This window comes from Chaetodon auriga, chromosome 2, assembly GCF_051107435.1.
Source record: "Chaetodon auriga isolate fChaAug3 chromosome 2, fChaAug3.hap1, whole genome shotgun sequence".
Taxonomy (NCBI): domain Eukaryota; kingdom Metazoa; phylum Chordata; class Actinopteri; order Chaetodontiformes; family Chaetodontidae; genus Chaetodon; species Chaetodon auriga.
In genome coordinates this window covers 13,696,781-13,718,273 of record NC_135075.1, presented here as the reverse complement: position 1 = coordinate 13,718,273, position 21,493 = coordinate 13,696,781, and the positions used below count along the sequence as shown (strand labels likewise).

The window sequence follows — 21,493 nt, the reverse complement described above, 5'->3', positions numbered from 1 at the left end:
CTGACTTTTTTCTAGTGCAGAAACATCACAAAGTGTACACAGTTTTTCCTCTGCTCTGAAGATGTAAATGTAGGGTGTTGGCACTGGCATCAAGGAATTATGCTATAATGTAAGTGCTACTGTGCATATGCTGTTTTATTGAAACACTACCAGTTAATGTGGATTGGAAAAAAGTGTAAAACCCGGTCAGGAAACTGTAGGTCATAAAATAATTGGCCATTATGCTTCAGACGTCAAAGATAGGTCTTCTAATGAGGGACACGCCACAAGCATGTCTTTGGATCTCTGAAAGTTTCCCCCCCTGGGGCCCTGATCCCCTCATTTTCTCCTACCACTGCCTCTGCTGCAAGTGTCCAGGTGGAAAGAAGCAGATGGGAGAGCACTAACGAGTTGAAAGATGTTGGTTGTGATCCTCATTACCAACACTTTGCTTCAGGGAGGGCTAAAAACAGAAACTCCTGTAGTACAGCAGAGGACTTACTGCATCGATTAAATGCTCCACTATTTTACCACTTTGTGTTTTCAGATCTTTGCTTTCCAGTATTTTGCTGAAGGTGATGCACACAAACACACACACACACACACACACACAGTGGATTTTTTAAACACGGTGTTTTATTATTACAAACACATTACTTTGCCATATATTGCTGTATACAGTTGTGTAAGTAGTGTCTTTTTCTACCAGTAAACTGGAAAAAACACATGGATATTGAACTTGTTTTTACATTCAGAAGTTCTTTCCATGTTTAAACTGTCTTCAGGGTTCTTGTGGTATAATGCTTATGATAAAACAATCATTTTCATGCGTTCTTCAACAGCATATGGAGGGAGAAGTGTCCTCTCTTAAGAAGTGACTGTACATATTGCTCATGCTTTGAGGACATCACAACTGTTTTTGTATTCTCACCACCAGACACACCATGGATGGCATAATGCTACCACACGTGAAATAAATAGAAACAACTAGAACAAACATGCTAATGTAGGTAGAGGCAGTGGGGGTGGGCGGGTAATGAATCTGCATAAAAAGGATGCTGATACACTGAGGAGCTGTAGCTTAACTTCATGCACAGATCAATACCACTGTACACTCTGTCCAAGGTAAAATCAACGGACTGGTCTTTATTCTGAAGCACTGTCACTAAAATTATCATGCATTTGTGATAGAACAGATGACAGGAAAACATTCAGGAACACAGAAATCACCTGTATTGTGATAATGCCTGTTGGGACAATGAGTTCTAAAGGAAGTATGCAAATGTTTACAGTTTTGGAAAAACTCATTTTGGACTTGTTCTGAATCAAGGTGACTATAGCTGTAATAGTCAGATTTTTATGGAGAAAATTCAATGTGAATACTTGTTTCATAGAGATTAAAAGACCATTACAATTAGCGATATATCACATGCTTATTGCCTTAATGCATCAGATACAGCCATCAGCTGTTTCCTGTCGATGATATTCACCGCTGTCATTCTTGGCTGCTTTTGAAGCTTCTGGATTTTGTGTAAAATCAAGCCAGAGGTTCTCAAAATTAGATCAATTAAATGCATGAAACTTGAGCAACATGGGTTGGGATATAGTTTGACATCACAATTATGCTATACTTCAATGGGTCAATCTTAACTTTAAATACTATTGATACAAAAGCAAAAGTATGGATATTTTACAAAAATAAGTGATTGTTTTGGATTACAGCAGTTCTTTGTCCTGCTCTTGCATATAATTAGACTTCATTAGAGATTTATTATAGGTGTTTAAAGAGAAATAAATACTGCGTCGAGGTACTCAGGCATTAAAACAGGATTATTTGGGGAATTTTCATCACACTTTGGCTGCACAATTATACAGATCCTACAGTATCTATGCACTGTATCACATACTGTGTTTATGCAGTACTTAGAGTACTTTAACGTTAAGCTCTAGAAATATCGTATTATTGCAAGTGAGCATTTTCACACAAGGTGGAAGAGAAAGGAGTGAAACAACACTGAACAGTCACACATCAGATTTTCTTTTAACACAAGCGTCAACAGGCGAGTTTGATTGAGCATAAGACTGAACCAAAGCGTGGGGCGAGGCGCTGAGCGAGCGCGGGGGGAGCTGGAGAGGTGAACATGTGATGATGTGTCATGTCAGATGTCTGTTTTTGGTGTCTTTATAGCAGCCGTGTACCATCAGCCACAGTGGGCTGAAATGTTGGGGGGGTGGGGGTCAAAATTTTCTTCCAAGTGGCTTGATTGTCACTTACACAAACACCTATAAGACATCTGAATGCTGTTTAGTTGTTAACTTTGGTGTAATTTAGTCACATTAATGTCTGATTCTGTTTTAGGGTTTGGCTTTTTCACTGATCAGTGAAATAACAACATAGTCAATAACAACAGTTTTACAATTAGCGAAAGCAAAGATTTGAATATATTGCTGTTATTTTTGAACTGTTCTTTAAGTGTTTTATTGTAATGTGATAGCTAATCACATCATGAATCGATTGGTGTTTTTGGTGTCTAACATACACAATCGCTCTTAATTAAAGGAATAGTTTGACTTTTTCAGAAATGTGCTTATTTGCTCTCTTGCAGAGAAGTATGTGACAATCCGTATCACTCTCGTATTTGTACATGAAATATAAAGCTTCAGACAGTAGTTGGTTAGCTTAGCTTAGCTAAAAGACAAGGAAAACAGGGGAGAACTAGCCTAGCTTTGTCTAAAGGTAACAAAATCCCCCTAGCAGCACCTCCAAAACTTACTAATTGACATTTTATCTCATTTGTTTAATCATACAAAAGTGTTAAAATGACAAGTTGTAGTTTTAAGGGAAACAATTTCTTGGCTGGGAGGAGCCATTTGCTAAGCTAAGCTAACTGGCTGCTGCCTGGAAGATGTGTGAGACGTGAGAGTGATCTTCTCAGCTAACTCTGTACTGAATGTTAACTGATGAACTATTCCTTCAACTATCACGATAAAACCATACAATACAAGACACGCTACAGGGAGTGGACAGAAAAATATGAACACCTTACTGTTTCTATATTGAAATCCAGTACAACTCCACAAATGCTGAAGTAGCTGTATCCTCAAAATCTTAACTATTTCTTTTATCATCTGTTGTATTCACAGCTGGGCTCTTGTATTAGATTGCATTAGACTGCACAGGTGTTCATGATATTTTGTCCACTCCTTGGTAACCAAGAGCCACAGGTGTCTGGCTTCGACTGGTCTGACCAGACTCTGCTCACATTGTATCTGAAATCCCTTGAATACTTAGAGTATTTGTTTAAGCTCGCCTGGACTGATTAGATGGCAGAAATGAAATTTTCTCAACTACTCTATCAGTTTCTAGACATAAGGGAGGATCAAGCTGAAGTGTTTGTGAAGATTTCAAACATTATTCATCACAGCAAATATTGATTGGCTTGCCACAGACCTCTGTGGCTCTGTGTCAAAATAACCCTTATTAAAACATTTGTCCCACTGAAATCCTTGGCTTTGAGTTTGAACTCAGGCGGACTGAACCCAGGGGAACTGGAAGCCCTCCTCAACCCCTCCCATCTCCTCACCCTCAACCCCACCCCCATCTATACAGAGGACCAGTCAGGCCCGGTCATGATCAGCATGCCCATCAATGGCAGGGTAAGGGCAGCAAGAGGTGAACTTATTGGGGGAGAGGAGCTGGGGCTGCACAGGTCGAACAGACTTCCCTGGAAGCGCATCTTCCTGGAGTCCTGCCTCAGAGTCTCCCAGATGGAGCTGACTTCCTCCTGACAGTCGGACAGCGCTGTGAGGGCACATGTGTGGAAAGCTTCCCAGTGGCTGTGGCAAACAAAGGATCATCAGATCAACGCTGCGTCTGCCATTTCACTCAGAGTTCATCCTGGCTACAGCATGCAGACATGCACTGGCTGTCGTGGATTAATGCACTTGCCAATAATCCATCACTCAGATGGCTACGCTGGCTTCAAGTAAGTCAAACTGAGCTTTAATTACCATGGCAACTGCATCAGAGAGTGAAACAATATCACAGATGATATTGCAAGTGGGCAATTTCCAACAGAAGGCTTATGTGTAAATCTTTGTCTTAAATATAGCGTGCTCGGGTTGGAGGGTGCGTGCAGTAACAATGACAAAAAACGTCCCCGGAATTTCATTACTGCTGCAGCAAAGTCATAAATTATTTAGAACAATGGCTCAGTGTCTCAGCACTGTTCATGTCTCTGTTCTCCCTCTGAGATCATGGCATCTGCTCTTTCCCTCTCCAGTATTTTGCCACGGGATGCATATTTCATGTTGTATCTCCTCATATTATTTCACTCAATCATGTACTATTTCATACAAATTGAACACAAATAGAGTTTTGTGCACAGCTCTGCAGATCAGTGGATTTTGCTAAAGGTTTTTACTCCAGTTCTTGCCTTCTCTGTTGAAAATCAGCCGTGTTTGGTTCAAATAAAAACATACAGACTCTGATGGGGATGCCCCATGTGCACAAAGGGATGCTACATGCTGCTCACACACTCCCTCACTGATAAAGTTATTATCACCTGCACACGGCTGCCACTCCCCTCTCACTGGTCACGTTCTCCTGATAGTTGTCCATGCTCTCTCCCAGCTCCAGGACACAGTCAGAAAAGTCCTTATAAATGTTCTCACACCTCACATCTGCAGAGTCTCCTGACACCGTCAGGGAGAGGAACACTGCAAGACAGACACAGGTGACAGTTTATTGGACCAGACTTTATAAACCTGCCTCAACTATTTTCTTTAGATGGTCAAAGTTTGGAAGACGAATCAGCAGCACCAGTATGTCCCTGACAAATGCAAGTAAAATTATTGTAATTTGTTTGTTGTAATTTGGTAGTTTTCTAATGTGTGAAATAGTGTCATTCAGCTTCAAACACTGCTTATAATCCTTCAACTTTTTTCACAAAAATGATCATCTATTTGTTCGTTAATTTTACTGTTTCATGTATTTTTTTTTTTTTAACATTCCTATACATGTCTAGATTGCACAGCCCTGCTATCTGAACTTCATTTCAGACAGATACAGCAGGTAAAGCAGATGTTATCACAGAGAATAGTCCTGACCACTGCAGCCTCATGCATGTCTTCCACATGGGGTGCAATGCCCTGTTCAGAGCAATTTAAACGCTAAAACATGTCATTCTGTGAGAGGACAGCGCAAAATAAGGACTAATATGGCAGTGCATATTGATAAAAGTGGCATTGAAAAGAAATGAGTCAATGTGTGGTGTTTCATTTCTGAATGTTGCGTGTCCAGAAGCTTGCACACTATCACCTAAGTATAGACACCCAGCATCTACCGTCGATGGGTGTACTACAAGCTGTTGGCCACGGCACACGTCTCATCGTGCAGCACTGATGGAGATAAATAAAGATCATAGCAGTGACATATCGGATGCAGGAGGTTTTTAAAGAGAAGAAGATGTAAGCCAGTTTTGGCTGTCAGACCATCCAAAGTGGCTGGCAGCCTAAATAAACCGTACGAGGGAGCGTGAGACATCTTACCCAAGGCAAGCGCAAGAATCCCTCCGATCTTCGTCGACATGAAAAATCCCATATCATCCCATTTCAAGCCAAGCGGAGGGCGCGGGATGCTGCCGAGGCGTTCATGGATCGGAAGAAAAAGCGGCGCTGAGTCACACGGAGCTGATTAGCTGCCCATTATTAATGCGAGTCGGTGCGTATCAGTGATTAAGCGGCGATGAACACTTGGTGGGTGAGTGTGTATGTGTGTACAGTCTTTCCCTGCTCCGACCGACTGCTGACGTTACCTGCCCCCCGGCGCGCGCTGAGCTCATCTTCCCCCCTCAGCACCGGACAGCCCTCACCTCCCCGAGGAGGAACCGCCGTGCAACCCTGCTGCAACGCTCTCTCTCTCTCTCTCTCTCTCTCTCTCTCTCTCTCTCTCTCTCTTACACACACACACACACACACACACACACACACACACACACACACACACACACCTCTCAGGATGTCATCAGTCACTTAATCGTACTTTATAGACTTTAATCTTCAGTGTTATCTCAGTGTAGGAGCTGCAGTCTGTCTTAAGCAGCTATATGTTACTGTGCATCTCAACCCTGCTGCCAGGTGTAAATCTCCTCCTTTTCACATCACAGTGCAAACATCGGGTGCGTGAGAAGACTCATTTACACATATTGTTAGTTATTCCACAGTTGCATTGTTTCCTTGTAACTTCCAGGGAAATGATACAAGTCAATACATCTGAGACATCTGAAAGTTTATATTGACGCCCATCTCATTATGAGAGAAGCATTAGGAAAATGTTGCATGGAGGCGCAGAGATTTGAAAGTACATTTTCAAATATTTTTTACTCTCCATTTACTTATTTGACTAAGTATTATTAATTGATGAGCTATATTGTCGACTAATCTGGTAATCATTTTCTGCCACCACATTAAAAGCCGTTTTTTATTTTTATTTTCCTGATGGATTTTCTTTAAACAATAGGTGCATTTAAACCCAAGTCAATACTCATTCATCATTTATGTTGAACTGTATGCTTACTTATGGCAAGCTGCACTCATAGGTTACACATTTATTTGGAATAAATGAATTGAAATGTACCCATTGAGCACTACTTCTTTTAAGTATTATTTTTTTAGTTGTAATTCCATTGTTCTATCCATGATCTGGAATTTATGGATCCATAAGAATATAGTTACCAAAAGTTTTAGAACAATCTCTGTGGCTCCATGTCACTGAGGCTGCAATGATTGGAGAATTAATCGATTAGCTGATAAACCAAATGATTATTCAGTTGATCAAGAGAATTACTGATAAATGATCAGTTATGAAATGAATCATTAGTTGCAGACCTACATGTTATTTCCTTTGTAATTTCCTTGAGGGTTTTGTCATTTGACTGAAACTGTGTTCTGTAGAGTGCATAGAGTGCAGATGACAACAGTGTAATAATTAGGAAATAGAGCTTCAAAGAGAGCAAATAAATCCACTTTGTTCACCCTTTTATTGTTTTAGAAAATGCTCCAGCGAGCCTCTTACAACAGTAAGATGAAGAAACAAACAAACAGGTAAATTAACCTGCAGAAACCTCCAGAGAACACTGTTTTAATGCTTGTTGTAAACTGCAGCTGCCATTGCCCCACTGAACAACAATATTTAAACTTGTACAAACCTCAAGCCAAATGCCGTATCAGTTCTTAACAATATGTAACATTAGGTCTCAGCAGGGCACCGCAAATACAGTACAGATAAGGCACAATGGTGTTTACGAGATAGAGAGGAGGGGATTCATCTCATCCAACAGATGAAATATGACTGGTCTGAAGTCTCTAGCCTTATAATGAAGATAACAAATCTCTAAAAAAAAAAGTCATCAAACTCCAACGCAGTTCTGAGGACTTCACAGCACTGATACGGACAGAGTTGACGTGTTCAGCTTTCTTTTAGGGGCTGTTTGTACCACAATCCTTTTCTTTTTCCATAAAAAAAAAAAAAAAAAAAATTAATGACTTAATGGTTTATGTTTTTTTTTCACCTTTCACACACATACATACTGATAAAAAAAAGTCCCTTTCAAAACAAATTGTAGTTCAGTCCTGTCTGTGTGTAAATGGTCAAGCTCTGATCAGAGCAGTAGAGTCCAGGATGCTCTCTGGTTGAGATACCAGCAGGCTGAGATCCACACAAACATCTTAAACACATTGCTCGGGATGAAAACTGGGTTCCAGAAATGTTGATCCATTGTAAATGGCATCAGGTTACTGTGGTGAGGAAATGAGCTTTGAAAGCCTGATGGATAGTGTGATGATGGATGCAAATGGACAGTTTTATTGATCTGCTCCAGCTGCCCTATTGGTTCGTTTCCTTGGAGATGCTTTAGGGGAAGCCTTGTCTGCAAGACAGGAAGTAAAGGTCAGATATTTGTGTTGCTTCGTATTCATGGAGAGTAACAGTAATATGAGCAAATGGTCACACTAAACCTGCGTTAAGTCTACAGGTACTATAAAAGTGAACGTACTCATGACATTGAGAGTCTCCTGAGGAATCCAGCTGATGTCCACATCGCTCATCCCACCGGTGCCTTTCTCTATTTTCACTGGGATTCTCCTTTTCTGCAATACACAGGTTGAAAGACAACATGTTAAATTTCAAAACCATTTTGTCCATCAGCCTACTTCAATTTCAATTGATCCCTATAAGTTTTACAGGGATGAGGATGGATGACACCCCTCATTAATGTGAGCTCCATTCCATCTGCTGTTGTTGACCTTGCATATAGAAGTATGTTATTATCCCACCACCCGAGTACACATGTAGCCCCAACACACATATCTAAACAGTAAAAATAGAACAGCTGATAGAGGACGGACACATACCGTCCTCGTCTCCAGGACCTGGTACATCCCAAAGAGCATCAGGACTACCAGTCCAACCAAGAAGATGTACATGAACATTCTGCAGAGAAAAACAAAATGATTTCTTTACTCAGGGAACAGAAATCAGTAAAAGAGTTCCACATTTAGTTGGTGTTTCTGTATGCATGATGCATGGCTACTGGATGACTGAAGGGCTTCACAATGCATGGCCACAACGTGGAGCCGTCTATGTTCCAAATGCTTTTTTTTGCTATAAAATTCATTTTAATATCTGCAGCAACCCAGTGAGTTGAAGATGGTGGTATGAAAACATTTCTCTGACCTCTCCTAAGCACTCTGCAGTGTGCTTACTAAATAATGTATGAGCAACTTCAAGTGAAACTTTTTAGCGTAAAACCAGTCACACATAATTGGCCCCTTTGTGCCCTAAAGTGGCCTTTAAGTGGCCCATAACTGCAACAGTTTTGGATGTGTTTTGAGATTTTAGGATGGAAAAGAGCATTTCTTTTGCTTGACTAATTTGCTGGTGACAGTTTCTGGATCTTGCACCAGCAGCACAATTCTGACAACTGATCTCTTTGTGCCAATTTCACACCTCTTTTTGCAGGTTCTTACATGTGCTGCAATCGTCTGGGGAAGCTGAGACTGTGAAGCCTTACAGAGCTGGATACAGCCATAAGGGACGTGGACAATAAATAATAGACAGACAAAAATAATAAGACGTAGACGTGATTTGCATAGAATTGAGATGCAGAAATTGGCTTCATACAACCACCCACCACCTGCTGTGATTTACTCATTTTGCTGCTACACTATAGCTTGCCGACTTCTTTCCACTTTTGCAGTGAAATAATACAAAGAGCAATAGCTTTCTTTACATTTTCATTTACAAGTATGTGTGTGATAAGATATAAGATAAACCCAGCCGAGGAAAGCCTTACGTTTCTCCGTCCAGTCCCTCCTCTAGCTCAGTGATGGTGACAGTCTGGTTGTAAATGGCAGTCTGGAACACGCTGCCCTGAAGAAAAAATGAAAAACTAGTCAGCGAGTACCAAGAACTTCAAGAACTTTCTTCAAAAGTTTTAGAGCTGCTCTCTAAAAATCTCAATGTTAATATGACTGTCAATGATCATGCGCTCACAGCACGGAAACAACATGTCAAAGCTCCGCAGGCAGCGAATAATGACAGAAAGAAGCCACCAGTAGTCCCAGTTATACAGAAATGAAAAAAAAAATACAGCTGTCACATGAATATAAAGACAAAGTGCTGACTGAGAATGACTTCTTCAGGTTACTTTTCATGAATCAGCGAAATTTGAGGTGGGCTGTGAAAAACCTTCCTGTGGACCATCAAATGGTTTTCTATAAATAATGAAAAACTTTTTTTTTTTTTTTTTTTACCTCAGCATCGACGTAGTTGAGGAGGATAACAAGACCGAATGGCCGACCTGCCATGGGCTGAGCTGGGATGAAGGAGTACTCGAAGGAGGCCTGAGCCTGGGGCTGCACTACGGTGTTCAGAGGCAAAGCTGTGAACTACACAAAACATACATCATTAAAACACACAGCTGCTCAACTGCAACACTGTAAGTACTTTTTTGTGGTATTTATTGTGTTTTTTTTGCAATACAAACACACACATAAAGTACATTCATACATAAAAATGCAATGCTGTGGATGTTTTTTTCCTATTTTTTTCCTCTGTTTTTTCTCGCATCACAATGAAATAACAGACAATAAGTCACATGGGCTTCATGGTTTTCATTTACCACATGTGAATACATTATAACCACTACATCTTTCAGAATATGTGTCAACAAAACAACCACATCCCAAAATATCTGAGTCTTTGAGATGTAGACACAGAGCACCTTTTGATCATCTCAAAGTGAAAACCAAACAATTAATGATTACATCTTAAATCATTTTGCTCATATCCAACTCCGGATAAAGTCAAAAGGCAGAGCAATGTTTGCTGCTGGTTTTTATTTCAGATCAAACTTACGTTCTGGATGTAGAACTGGAAGTCTTGGGGGTAACGGAAGGAGGCCTCCAGCGACTGCACAGTGAAGTCTTGACTTGCCTTGTTGGTGAAACCCACCAGGAACCTCACAATCTCATTGGCAGGAAACTCTAAAGTTATTACAGACACAAATAAACAATACAGAAATTACAACATTAGCACAAATAAAGTGGGAGGTATAAGATGTACTAACAAAGCCACAGAATTGGCTGATGTGTTGCCTTATAAGACAAAAGCAGTTCAGGGTGATTTCTTCACTCAGAGCTTCGGTTTTCTACAAAAGTCTGAAAGCCAGGAGCCAAACCAACCTTCTCCTGTCATGAAGACGATGGTGGTGTCAGCGTCAGGGTGGGACGTCAACGGTTTATCAGCTGCTTCATCAGCGTCATCTTCATCTCCCTCCTAAAGTAGCATGACATGGTTACTCAATCACCTGCATGTCACTCTGTAGTTTGCTGTAGTGTCCACCCTCCACTCATGGCATACAAAACAGAGGCAGTGCAGCGGCTCTCATGTTCTTCGAGGATCCTCCAGGGAAGGCTGATGTGTGTGCCAGCTCTTGCAGCCTCCACCTCCAGAGCTCTTCTCACCGCGTGGCTCTGTAGGATGTGCTACCTTGAACGAATGAACTCGATGCTCCTCTCATCGAGGTGTATGCTGAACATGCTTTGCAGTATAACTTTCCGTCAAGCTCAAAGGTGCTGGGGATACTTCGCCTCCCAAGACTGCACAAACGTTGCCAAAACCTGCCAACCATTAATGTCAAGCCCTGCAATACTGCTGTGTGTTTAAAAACATACATACCGTGGGTTGAATCTGATCTTCCTCGACAAGCACCTCTTCCTCATCGTCTTCCTCTTCATCTACAGCAGCATCTGCGTCCTCAGCAATGTCCTCAGCTGAGTCGGAGTCTGCAGAGACGTGGCCTGCGTGGGTCAGAGGACAAGACGATAGGTTTCAGTGATGGTTTCACCATGTGAGGATGGGTGACATGGTGCTGGTATGGCATTAAAGGTCAAACCTTCCAGGGTTTTGGTTGCTGTCACATTTTATTACTGATGCTTTCCTGTTTGCTTGCAATCTTTTGACTGTTTCAGGGATTGAAATGGACAATGAATGCCTGTCTTTGGTCATTATATCCACATTATTGATATTTTCTTCCACATTACATTTTTCTGTGTGTGCTTATCTTTTGCAAAAGCCACAATCATCCTGCGATTGATCAACATTTGCAATATCATGGTATTTGTTCAAAAATATTGAGAGATTTAGTAATATCCCCCAGCTCTACATAGTAATCTGTGGAGAAGAAAGCTCAGAGTAGCAGTGAACAAATGTGTGGAAACAATATAATTTACTTACACAAAAATGTTGCAAAATGTTACATATTTTCGTGGTGGAACTGGAATCTTACACACCAGTATCAGAATGCATACAGACAAAGAAATCAATGTTTTAGCTGGATTTACCCAGCAGTGACGGTCCAAATCTATGCTCTGAGGTTTTTGTTCTTTTGTGACTGTTGATGCATTTTCATTGTTGCCATGTATTTAAACTGGACACTTTGTTGCCAGTTTAACAGCAGAGCAATAAAAAGTTCCCCTTTTCATGCATGTGAACGGGAGAAAGTGGCGTTAAGAGACAAACAGCATCTTATCTATGGTGACGTGTCCCAGCCGGTCACTGCTGCTGCATCCACACCGACTGATCTTTGGCTGAATCCACCTCTGAACGCTCACAAAGTGACACTGAACGGCACATTAACTGGCTAAAGTTATACTTTTACACTGGATCGGCAGCAGCTGTCAGGAGACAAGGATTTTCATTCACCTGAGAGTAAAACAATCAGTCGGTGTGAATGAAACCTGGGACAGCTCGTCCATACATTGATGTTGGCACAGCGGTGCTGCACACTCACAGCTGTGCAGCTGTGCCACGTAATAACTTTTAGAAGTGATCCCAACGTGAGGCGACGACACGGATCTTCAAACGGAGGAGGAAATGTCACTCACCGATGGATATGAGGCCACAGGGGAAGGCCAGGAGGAAAAGTAGCAGCAGTTTTGATCCGAAGTTGAACATTTTGTCGGAGTTGAAGACTGGAGTTAGTAACACATCAGCGTTCAGCGGTGGAGAGGAGGGCGGCGTTCAGCAGGGCCGGGCTAACAGGGAGTTTAGCCCCGCCCGTCTGGAGGAGGGTTCGGGAGGTCCCGATTTTTTTTTTTTTTTAAACTCCATTGGCTTTAGTTTTACACACGAAGGAAGTTGGCTGTCTGCAGAAGGCGCGTGGCGATTCGCTCACATTTTGTGCTCTTAATGTTGTGCAAACTCAGCAGATTTCGTGGTTGCTCCTTCATGCACCTCATTAAATCATTATTAAAGTGAAAGTCGATTCATTTAATTTGATGCATGTTTTGCACAGAGAAGTATTCATATCCTTTACTTAAGTAAAAATAGCAATACTACTACTAATAAACGTATCAAAAGTGAAAGTGTTGTGCAGTGAAATGGTCCCTGTCACTGTTCTACTATTATTTAAATGTGTAACCCTATTACCGGTGTATAAATGTGTATGTTGTATTTTACTGCTGTAGATTAATTTTGAGCTCATTTTAACTATCCATATACTGCAGCTGTTTAATCTACAGCCATGCATCATTTAGAATTGCTGCTTGTAGGGTAGAAAAACAGTCCTGTGAAATTAAGAAAGAAATGAGCAGATGAAGTGTATGTAACGTGATGTGTGTAGCTGTAGCTTTTGACTTACAATGACATAGCTCTCTGCTGCTCGCCCTCTGTGACAATGCTTATTGGAGAAACCACTGGTGTTTAGAACTGGGAGTAATGTGCTGACTGGAACAGGAGTGGCTGAACCCCACTGATCCTGCCACATGTGCAGCTGTGAGGCTGCAGCTCAACAGGGCCGTGTTCCTGTGCTGTGTTCAGTTCACTGCCTGAAGAGTAAATAAGAATTATTTGCTTTTATCGTAGTACTGAAATTATATCTACAACTTCTTATACAGATTGCTATCAGTAGATTTCATGTTACGCTGATGAAGAACAAGAATTCATAACCAACAGAACAGGAATAAAACACACAACACTGAACTCTGTGCATGTAAAAACAACAGCAAGCAAGCCAATTTGTGGGGACTAGCTATCTTGTGCTCTTTCAGGTATATCAAGGTTAAGGTTTTACTCTTGGCTCTAACATGTCTGAAATTAGCCAAGTCCCCAGGAACATGGTTAGCCAAACGTTAACAAACACAGTAACAAATCATGAAGCTGCTATCCTCACCCTGCCCTCTGTTCTAGCTGAAGACCGGCCTTGATGAGAGGACTGACAGACTGTCCACTTCGGAGGGTCAAGTAAATGTAAATGCAATTGTTCACTTTGGAGCATTTTAAGTCTTTGAATAATGCAATGCCAAACAGCTTTACCATTTTCATTTTAATATGGTCATTGAACACTCAGATGATTGGATTACTGCATTTCTGAAAAAAAGGGAACCCCCCCCCCCCAACAACAAACAACAAAAACACCCCCCGCATACATAAATGGAAGATTATAATTTAGGTGGCACGGCCTCACAGCTAGAAGGTCCGGGGTTCGATTCCCGCTGTGGGTGCCGGGGGCGTGTCCTCCACCATGCCTTCAGTGCCTGAATAGCCATTTAAATAGTTTATTCCACATATGATCAAAAACCAGGATTTTAGTTTGCATGTAAACGCAGTCTTTAAATGGCGCTCTGATCCGTGGTGACGTCAACCTTCTACAAGATCTCAGTTGTTTCACAGTAGCTAGTTTGGAATGCATTTTGCCAGACAGCAGGCCAGATTTAGCAGCTCCACTGACACACAGAGAAAGGTTTTGACTCTGTTTTATCAGATCGAGATAAAAGTAAAACAAATTAACTCCATTTCGCTCTTGAAGGTGAAGGCACTGATAATGGGGCTTTTCTTCACACTTACTGGTTCGTCGTAGTCCTTGTTACTGGTGTATTTTTGTCCTTGCAGCTCACGGATGACTTGACAGGTGTATACAGAAATCTAGGGTGCTGCATTTAGCGGATGAGTTAATTTTTAGTTAGTTTCCTCTGATTTACTTGCCATCACAGAAACATAACAAAATGATAAATATATTGAATACTGCATGTTAAATGTGACTTTTTATGTAGTCAAAGACACAAATTGAAAATTGCATCTATTTTTCTGTGTGAATATTCCTTAATTTTGTCAAAGGAGATTCAAAGTCTTGCTACTTGGTGCTACTCTCGGTCTAAAAAAAGTTTGTGGGTTTTTGCAAAAGCACACATCCTGTAACGTGTTAACAGCCCTTCGAAAAACAACACTTCTTCTGTTGAACAGCATCACACTGTGAGAGCACAAACATGCTACAGATGCTGTAGTCTGGCTTGTCACATTTACAGTATCTGTAAAGAGACACAGAGAGAATTGTCCTTGGTTAATGCTTCATTGCCATGACGAACACTAACCCGCCACCTGGTAAGTCTTGATTGAAGATATAGAAAACATCATCTGAATGTGACATGATGATCCTTGATGTAAGGCTTGATGTGAGAGTGACTGATTGCTTCTAAGAGGCCAAACATGCTGAGTATTCATGGTTACACCATCAGACCAGCACAGACATTTGGCATCAAATTTCATGTTACATCCAAGAGCTGTGAGTGGAATAGCTAAAGGCTGATCGTTACACTGGATTTACAGCATATGGGAATAATGCTGGGAATCTCTTACACACTTTTGTCCGTGGAAAGTAGTTATGTACCAGTCAGCCGACAATCACGGGCACAAAGAATGGTTTATCACAGTTTGTAGAAGAAAACATTGAGCCAGTGGTTAAGGACTAGTTAGGTTACATGACCGGAGCTCTCAGTCCATGTTCTTGTTCTAGAGCTGAGTTTTCTGCCAAGAGATCATTCAGATAGATAATAGACACGTAGCATTTGTAAATTACTTTCGATATCACCGTTGTAAAAGATAGATAAAAAGCTGAATGCACAAATTAATACAGTGAGTAAAAGAGAGCTAACATGGGGATTCTTTTGTCAATTTGTGTTTTGATTGCTGATCAGTGGCCTATTTGCTTTTGTACTTACCAACTTTGTTTTTGCATTTGCCATGACAGGGCACTCAGGCACTCTGTGGTGACACGTCAGAAACCAATGGCCACCCAGAGGGTGGTGTATTTTTCCTGTTAAGTGTAGAGAGGGTTCATGACCAGCCCTCAATCATCTATTGTACAGCCAATTCTAGCTTTGCTAGTCAATATCTTTGAATTAACAACTTGTTAAATAACTGTGTGTGTAATGTGTAAAGGGTCACATGTAGTTACGATCTTGTAGTACTTGTAATGTTTATTACCTGACTGCAGTTCTCTTCAGCTCTAACAATGAGCTGAAAGACACTGTGTTTTTCACTAGAAGCACGACAGTAAACTTACTGTACATGACCTGCCTGGTGCCAGACGGCAGACAGACAATGTTAGCGGCAGGCAGGTGAACAATGCTCAGCCTTCAGCAGCTAAAGAGCACAACATTTCTCTCAGGAGTTGGAGGAGACCAAAAACAGAGCTAAAAGAAAAGTGAATTTTAGAATTACATTTATTAGGTGGCAATAAACACAACTCTGAATGCCTGCTAATATCGCTCTGTATCTGCTGGATGTGTGACTAGGCAACAGGTTTGTTGACATGTTTGCCATGAAACTTTCTAAGATGATCATATGTCAGTGCTTTAAATAAATTATGTGTGTATGAAGTTAAAGAAATACATCAAAGTTGTGGTACAGATTAGTCAGACTATCTCATGAGTGCACCCTGAACAGATATATATATATAAAAAGGCAGGATTAAGAGATTAGCACATGGGTATGAACCCTTTTATTTATTCCATATTTTTTGTGGTCCAATTACGTATAAGTTAGTATCTCTGAGGCCAGGACTGGACTAAAGGTCAGTTAAAGCATCTCTCTCCCACTCAAAATATCTCCCTCAAGACCACGCACACACACACACACACACACACACACACACACACAAACACACACACACACACACACACACACACACACACACACACACACACAAACACACACACAAACACACACACACACACACACACACACACACACACACACACACACATACACACACACACACACACACACACACACACACACACACACACACAAACACACACACACACACACACACACACACATCATCATCATCATCATCAGCAGCAGCAGCAGCAGCAGCAGCTGAATACTTAATCTGTTGACTAAAACTCATTGTATCCTTGAGGTCTAGCAAATATGATGGATGCATTTTCTTCCTCATAAAACATTTGCAAAGCCGATTTTTTTTAAACATCAATGTGTAGGATTTAGTGTCATCTAGCAGTGAGGATGCAGATTGCAACACCCCTCTCCTCACCCACTCTTCAGTGTGTCTGAAGACCCTATGGTGGCTGTGAAAGACAAAGGTTTGGTTTGTCTGTTCTGGGCTACTGTAGAAACATTGTAGTGAAACATGGCGGACTCTGTGGGAGATGACTCTCTCCCTCTTTAGATATACTGATCTCCTTCAAAGGTAACCAAACACAACAATTAAATCCTATACACTGCTTGTTTATGTGCAGGTTTACCAGCTTCCACCTTGCCTTGATTATTATATACTGTATTATATTTTACTTTAGTCAAGTCAGATAGGGATTCAGTGAAATGAGTAGTCTACTACTGTACGTTGGACTAAAACAAGGCTTTGCAAATGTCTTTTTTCTTTGAAGCAGGAAATGCATCCAACATGTTTTGCTGAGCATGTATTCTTGCAGCAAAAACCTACTGCACTGTGCAGTCACTCAGTTCACGCACTCGTGTGTTTGTGAGCATCTCAGTAAAACCACATCATCTGCTGCAGACGACTGAGCAGATCCACTGAAGAAGGTGGCTATGTAAGCATCTTGCTCAGGGACACCACTGCTGTGCTTCTTTCCATGATTTGTTTAATTGTCTTGTTTTACCCAGCTTGTGCTCTGTAAATAAACTTGCCTTGGCCCTTTATTCCTATGGTCAGTGTTGTTTGATTCTGTGTGGGGTGACACAGTGGTGCAGTGGTTAGCCTTCCACCTCACTGCGTAGGTGGGATAAACTTCCTATTTTATGCAAGAAGTGGTTTTCACCTATGACATACAAGGCTGAAGGTGAATTCAGTCTGTGTGGTTCAATGGTACTCGAAGTCCCCCTCCAATCAAAAATGGTCCAAACTGCAACTTAAGAGAGGTTTGATATGGAAACTTATCGCTTCCAGACACTGAGAATGGACATCTTGTGTTTTGCAGTTAAACTTTTTCAATGCAGCAGGAGTAAATTCAAAGAAGGGTCTTTTCTCCTGTTTTAAAACAGGTCATCTTATGATTCACAATAAATAATGTTATTTTTCTCAGTTTCTCCAGGTGGGAACTCGTTATGTCAACCAGTTACCCAATATGTGCTATTTGGGGTTCTCGGCACAGTGCTGGTCCTCTCACTATGTTGGAATATTTTTTGCTGTGTATCAAGATGTTGCTCAGGTAATTTCATGATTTGCTTTTAAAAAGTTCAGTGAAAACAAATGTTTTTCTTGTATCTGATGGTGAACGTATTATCCTTTATACTGCAACAGGAAAAGGGATATGTCAACCAAGAAAAAGGTATGTCGCTTGTATGTTCACTGTTCAAAGGAGGCAAAATTATGTTCTCTTCAATTGTCTGTGTTTTAACAACTCAGTGCCAAACAGAAAAAAATATATATTCCTGTCTGTTTGTCCAATTTAAGACGGAGCCCAAGGCAGATGGAAGAAAATCCTATTTATGGAAACATAAGCTACATGCAGACAAGTAAGTGCTTTGTACATGAGTCTCTATATGCCGTTATCTGTGTCTGCTTACAGTGTGATGTTGTTTTCCACAGGCACGACTTTGCTCAACAAAGCCGATGCTCCACACTCAAGGGATCAACAGAGAGCCACTTCTGACTCACAGGTAGAGTCTTTACAAAGACTGAGGCCTTACCTGTAGGTCCACATCACACTCTGCATCTGCCGTTAGTTCACAGGCGTCACTAACCTTCACAGCAACACTTTGTTTTAAAGGATATGGGAAAGCAGCAGTAGCATAGAAAGTAAGCAGAAGCACCAACATGAAAAAAATTGACTCAGAAGGATGAGATTGGATAACACTATAAACCTGTTCTGCTCGTATAACGTTGTGTGAAGATGTTATATAATTGCGTTTTGTTTCTCCTTCCAGTCCAGAACTCAGGACTGCTATGCCAACCTGACCCTGAAGGCTCCCAGACTGCAGGCGGGCCGCAGCTCGCCACAGATACAGTACGCAGATGTAGTTCAGCTAGAGGAGCCGTCAGAGTCGGGGAAGGAAGATGAAGGCAACACAGACGCCCTATCCACCATGTCTGATCTGTATGCCTCTGTGCAAACTCAGCGCACCAAAACTGTCGACACTGCAGATGACGGAGAGGGCTACGCCAACCATCTGTGAGAAGAGCTCCAACCCTGATACTGAGATGCCACAAATGGTGACTGTGCAACCTGACCTGCCACCACAGGATGGCGCTCTTTGTTCTTCGTTACATCAATAATCCCGACCCCTGTGTGAAGTGATGTTGTGCATGTCATACCTCTCACGCAGACTAACTGAATTGTACTATTTTTACTGGCTAATGCTCAATGTGTTTTTGATACTTGCCTTGTTTTCAGGTTGCTGATGTTTCTGAAGCATTTGATTGTTAATATCATATATCCTTAAATTGATTGTTGATTCTATAATAAATCACACTGGGACTAATTAATTGTGTGATCTTTACTTAAGACCTGTTTCAAGACATAAAAATACTCTGCTTTGAATAATAATTTGTGTCTGATATGTTTTTTCCACCAAAACCTTTAACTTCAAGTTTCAGGTTTTCTCATCACACTTGTCTTTAAAACTAGCATGTAGCTACATGTGTTAAACTCAGAGAGTTCAACCTTCATTAGATGAATGTGAAATGTCATTTATCATTATCAGTGGTCAGTTCTCTTTATTATTTGGCTTTGACTATTAGTTAGAGTCTGCACTTTGTATTTTACATAACTCATTTATGATGGCAGTGATAACAGCTCAGGAGGCACTTATCGGTGTAGAAGATAATAAGCTCTCATAATGATTAAGAACTATTTGCAGGACAGTTATAACACTGTCCTCCAACAGAACGAGAGAGTCACTTGTCCACTGTTGTGAAGAGTTTCTCAATCACATCAAAATCTGATTCAGAATCAGCACTGTCACCACAATCAGTGATTTGAACGCATGTGAAGCACCTGTGAAAATGTGCAGAGGTTGAGTATTGAAAAGAAAACGTTCGCACAAGTGGCTGAAGTCATGATGGTCCAGCCAACTTTCCCATATCAGAAGGTCACTGCAGTCCTTTATTAAAAGTCACATTTCACAGTAGTTATTGTCACAGTGGTGTGATGTTCTTGACAAAAGTGATGACACTAAATCAAAAAAATGTTATACTATGCATGCTATATACTCTTAATAATTGGATTTGTGAGCTTATTTAATACCCGAAAACATTCCTTGTCTGTATACATGACACACAGTTTCCAGAAGAAGAAAATTCCATGAAGTGGACGATCAAATGAACATCAGAGTTTGCATCAGCGTTCTGTGAGCTGAGAACCTTACTTTCCCATTGTCCATGATTAGATAAGGCATTATGTCTACCACAGCATTCATTAAAGGACTCTGTGGTGATAGACAAAATTTTTTACCTTTGTAAGCAATGACATGCACTTTAATGCAGGTGACCACATTCCTGGCAGGACAAACCAACACCTGCTATCACCTTTTCTTAAGTACCTAATAAACTTTATAGTGAACATGTTCTTCATTTACAGCGGTACAACTCTTTGTTCAAACTTTGGATTTTTACCAGATTTTAATTATGAAGAGCTGCAGTGGACCAGATCTCCAGAAATCTCCAGATAAGCAAAGTAGTAAATATAAAATGCAAACACAGGAAATGCAATCAGTTCACTGCCTTGATCTCCAGAAATGATGGCAGGAGATTTGGCATTAAGCAGTTGTTTATGGATTGGTCTTATGTGATATCTCAGATGCCTCATGTCATACACTCTGTGGCTAGCATCAGCAGGATGTACTGTATCATTAGAGGCAGATATCAACAGCTTTTGAATCAAATGAGCACCAGTGTAAGACATGGTTATGTAACAACTGCTGAAAGTCCATTTCAGTTGTATGGGGAGAAAGACACTGACTCCAAGCTGTGACACTGAAAACAGATAAATGACTATCTGAAAAGGTTTTGCAACAAGATCAATGTATTCAAATGTGCACTGTAAGAAATTCCCTTGTTAAACTACAGTAAACTACTGGCAGCTACAGTTGCCTGCATGAAACTGTTATTCTACAGTGTACCTACCATAATCCATAACAACAGTTTATTACTGTAAAAAGTCAAGGTTCTGTGCTGTATTATTTTTAGCTTTGTAGTATAATACTGTCAGCTGGTTGTTTGCACAATACCGTTATTTTAGTGTTCCTACTGTAATCTCCAGAATTCACAGTTTTTTTTTTTTTTCACTGTAAAATGTACTACAGAACTGTAGAATGTAGAAAAAACCCTGAAAATTGCGAGCACAGAAATGACTTGGACAAGTGAATGCCTCACAGAATTAGTCTTTTAATAATGTCAGTGCAGTATCCATTCAGAAACTGACAAATCTGAAATCATTTTATTTTTGTAGAAGACATAAAACATGATCCATGAAAACACAATTCCTTGTACTAAACAAGTTCTCAGTCTGCATGTCCTCATCCATGTATCCTGAATTCACTTCTTTTTTTTCCTGAACTATGACAAGAGATGCCTATAGCACATTACATTTGTTACATTCAGTAGCCAATGCACTTCAAAAAATAAAATTATTCTAAAATACAAACCACAAGAACAATTAATCAAGTGAAACATGTTCTCAACAATTCGTATAC

General features: G+C 40.7%; 3 protein-coding genes across 3 annotated transcripts; 1 reads left to right on the top strand and 2 right to left on the bottom strand.

The window, feature by feature from the left end:
- Positions 1-593: 593 nt before the first annotated feature.
- On the bottom strand, positions 594-5,908 carry LOC143336004 (neuritin-like). Its single transcript, XM_076755779.1, has 3 exons — positions 5,530-5,908; positions 4,545-4,698; positions 594-3,816 (listed from the first exon to the last, which is right to left on the bottom strand). The coding sequence occupies exons 1-3, from the start codon at positions 5,579-5,581 to the stop codon at positions 3,582-3,584; spliced, it is 441 nt and encodes a 146-aa protein (XP_076611894.1). The 5' UTR covers positions 5,582-5,908; the 3' UTR covers positions 594-3,581.
- A 1,094-nt stretch (positions 5,909-7,002) lies between these two features.
- On the bottom strand, positions 7,003-12,548 carry LOC143335992 (translocon-associated protein subunit alpha-like). Its single transcript, XM_076755754.1, has 9 exons — positions 12,427-12,548; positions 11,219-11,340; positions 10,723-10,816; positions 10,397-10,524; positions 9,793-9,927; positions 9,333-9,409; positions 8,392-8,470; positions 8,034-8,127; positions 7,003-7,907 (listed from the first exon to the last, which is right to left on the bottom strand). The coding sequence occupies exons 1-9, from the start codon at positions 12,494-12,496 to the stop codon at positions 7,843-7,845; spliced, it is 864 nt and encodes a 287-aa protein (XP_076611869.1). The 5' UTR covers positions 12,497-12,548; the 3' UTR covers positions 7,003-7,842.
- A 2,276-nt stretch (positions 12,549-14,824) lies between these two features.
- Positions 14,825-19,120, top strand: LOC143335999 (signaling threshold-regulating transmembrane adapter 1-like). Its single transcript, XM_076755766.1, has 6 exons — positions 14,825-14,920; positions 17,884-18,009; positions 18,102-18,129; positions 18,255-18,316; positions 18,390-18,460; positions 18,728-19,120. Exons 1-6 carry the CDS (start codon positions 14,896-14,898, stop codon positions 18,974-18,976), a joined length of 561 nt encoding a protein of 186 aa, XP_076611881.1. The 5' UTR covers positions 14,825-14,895; the 3' UTR covers positions 18,977-19,120.
- Positions 19,121-21,493: the final 2,373 nt, after the last annotated feature.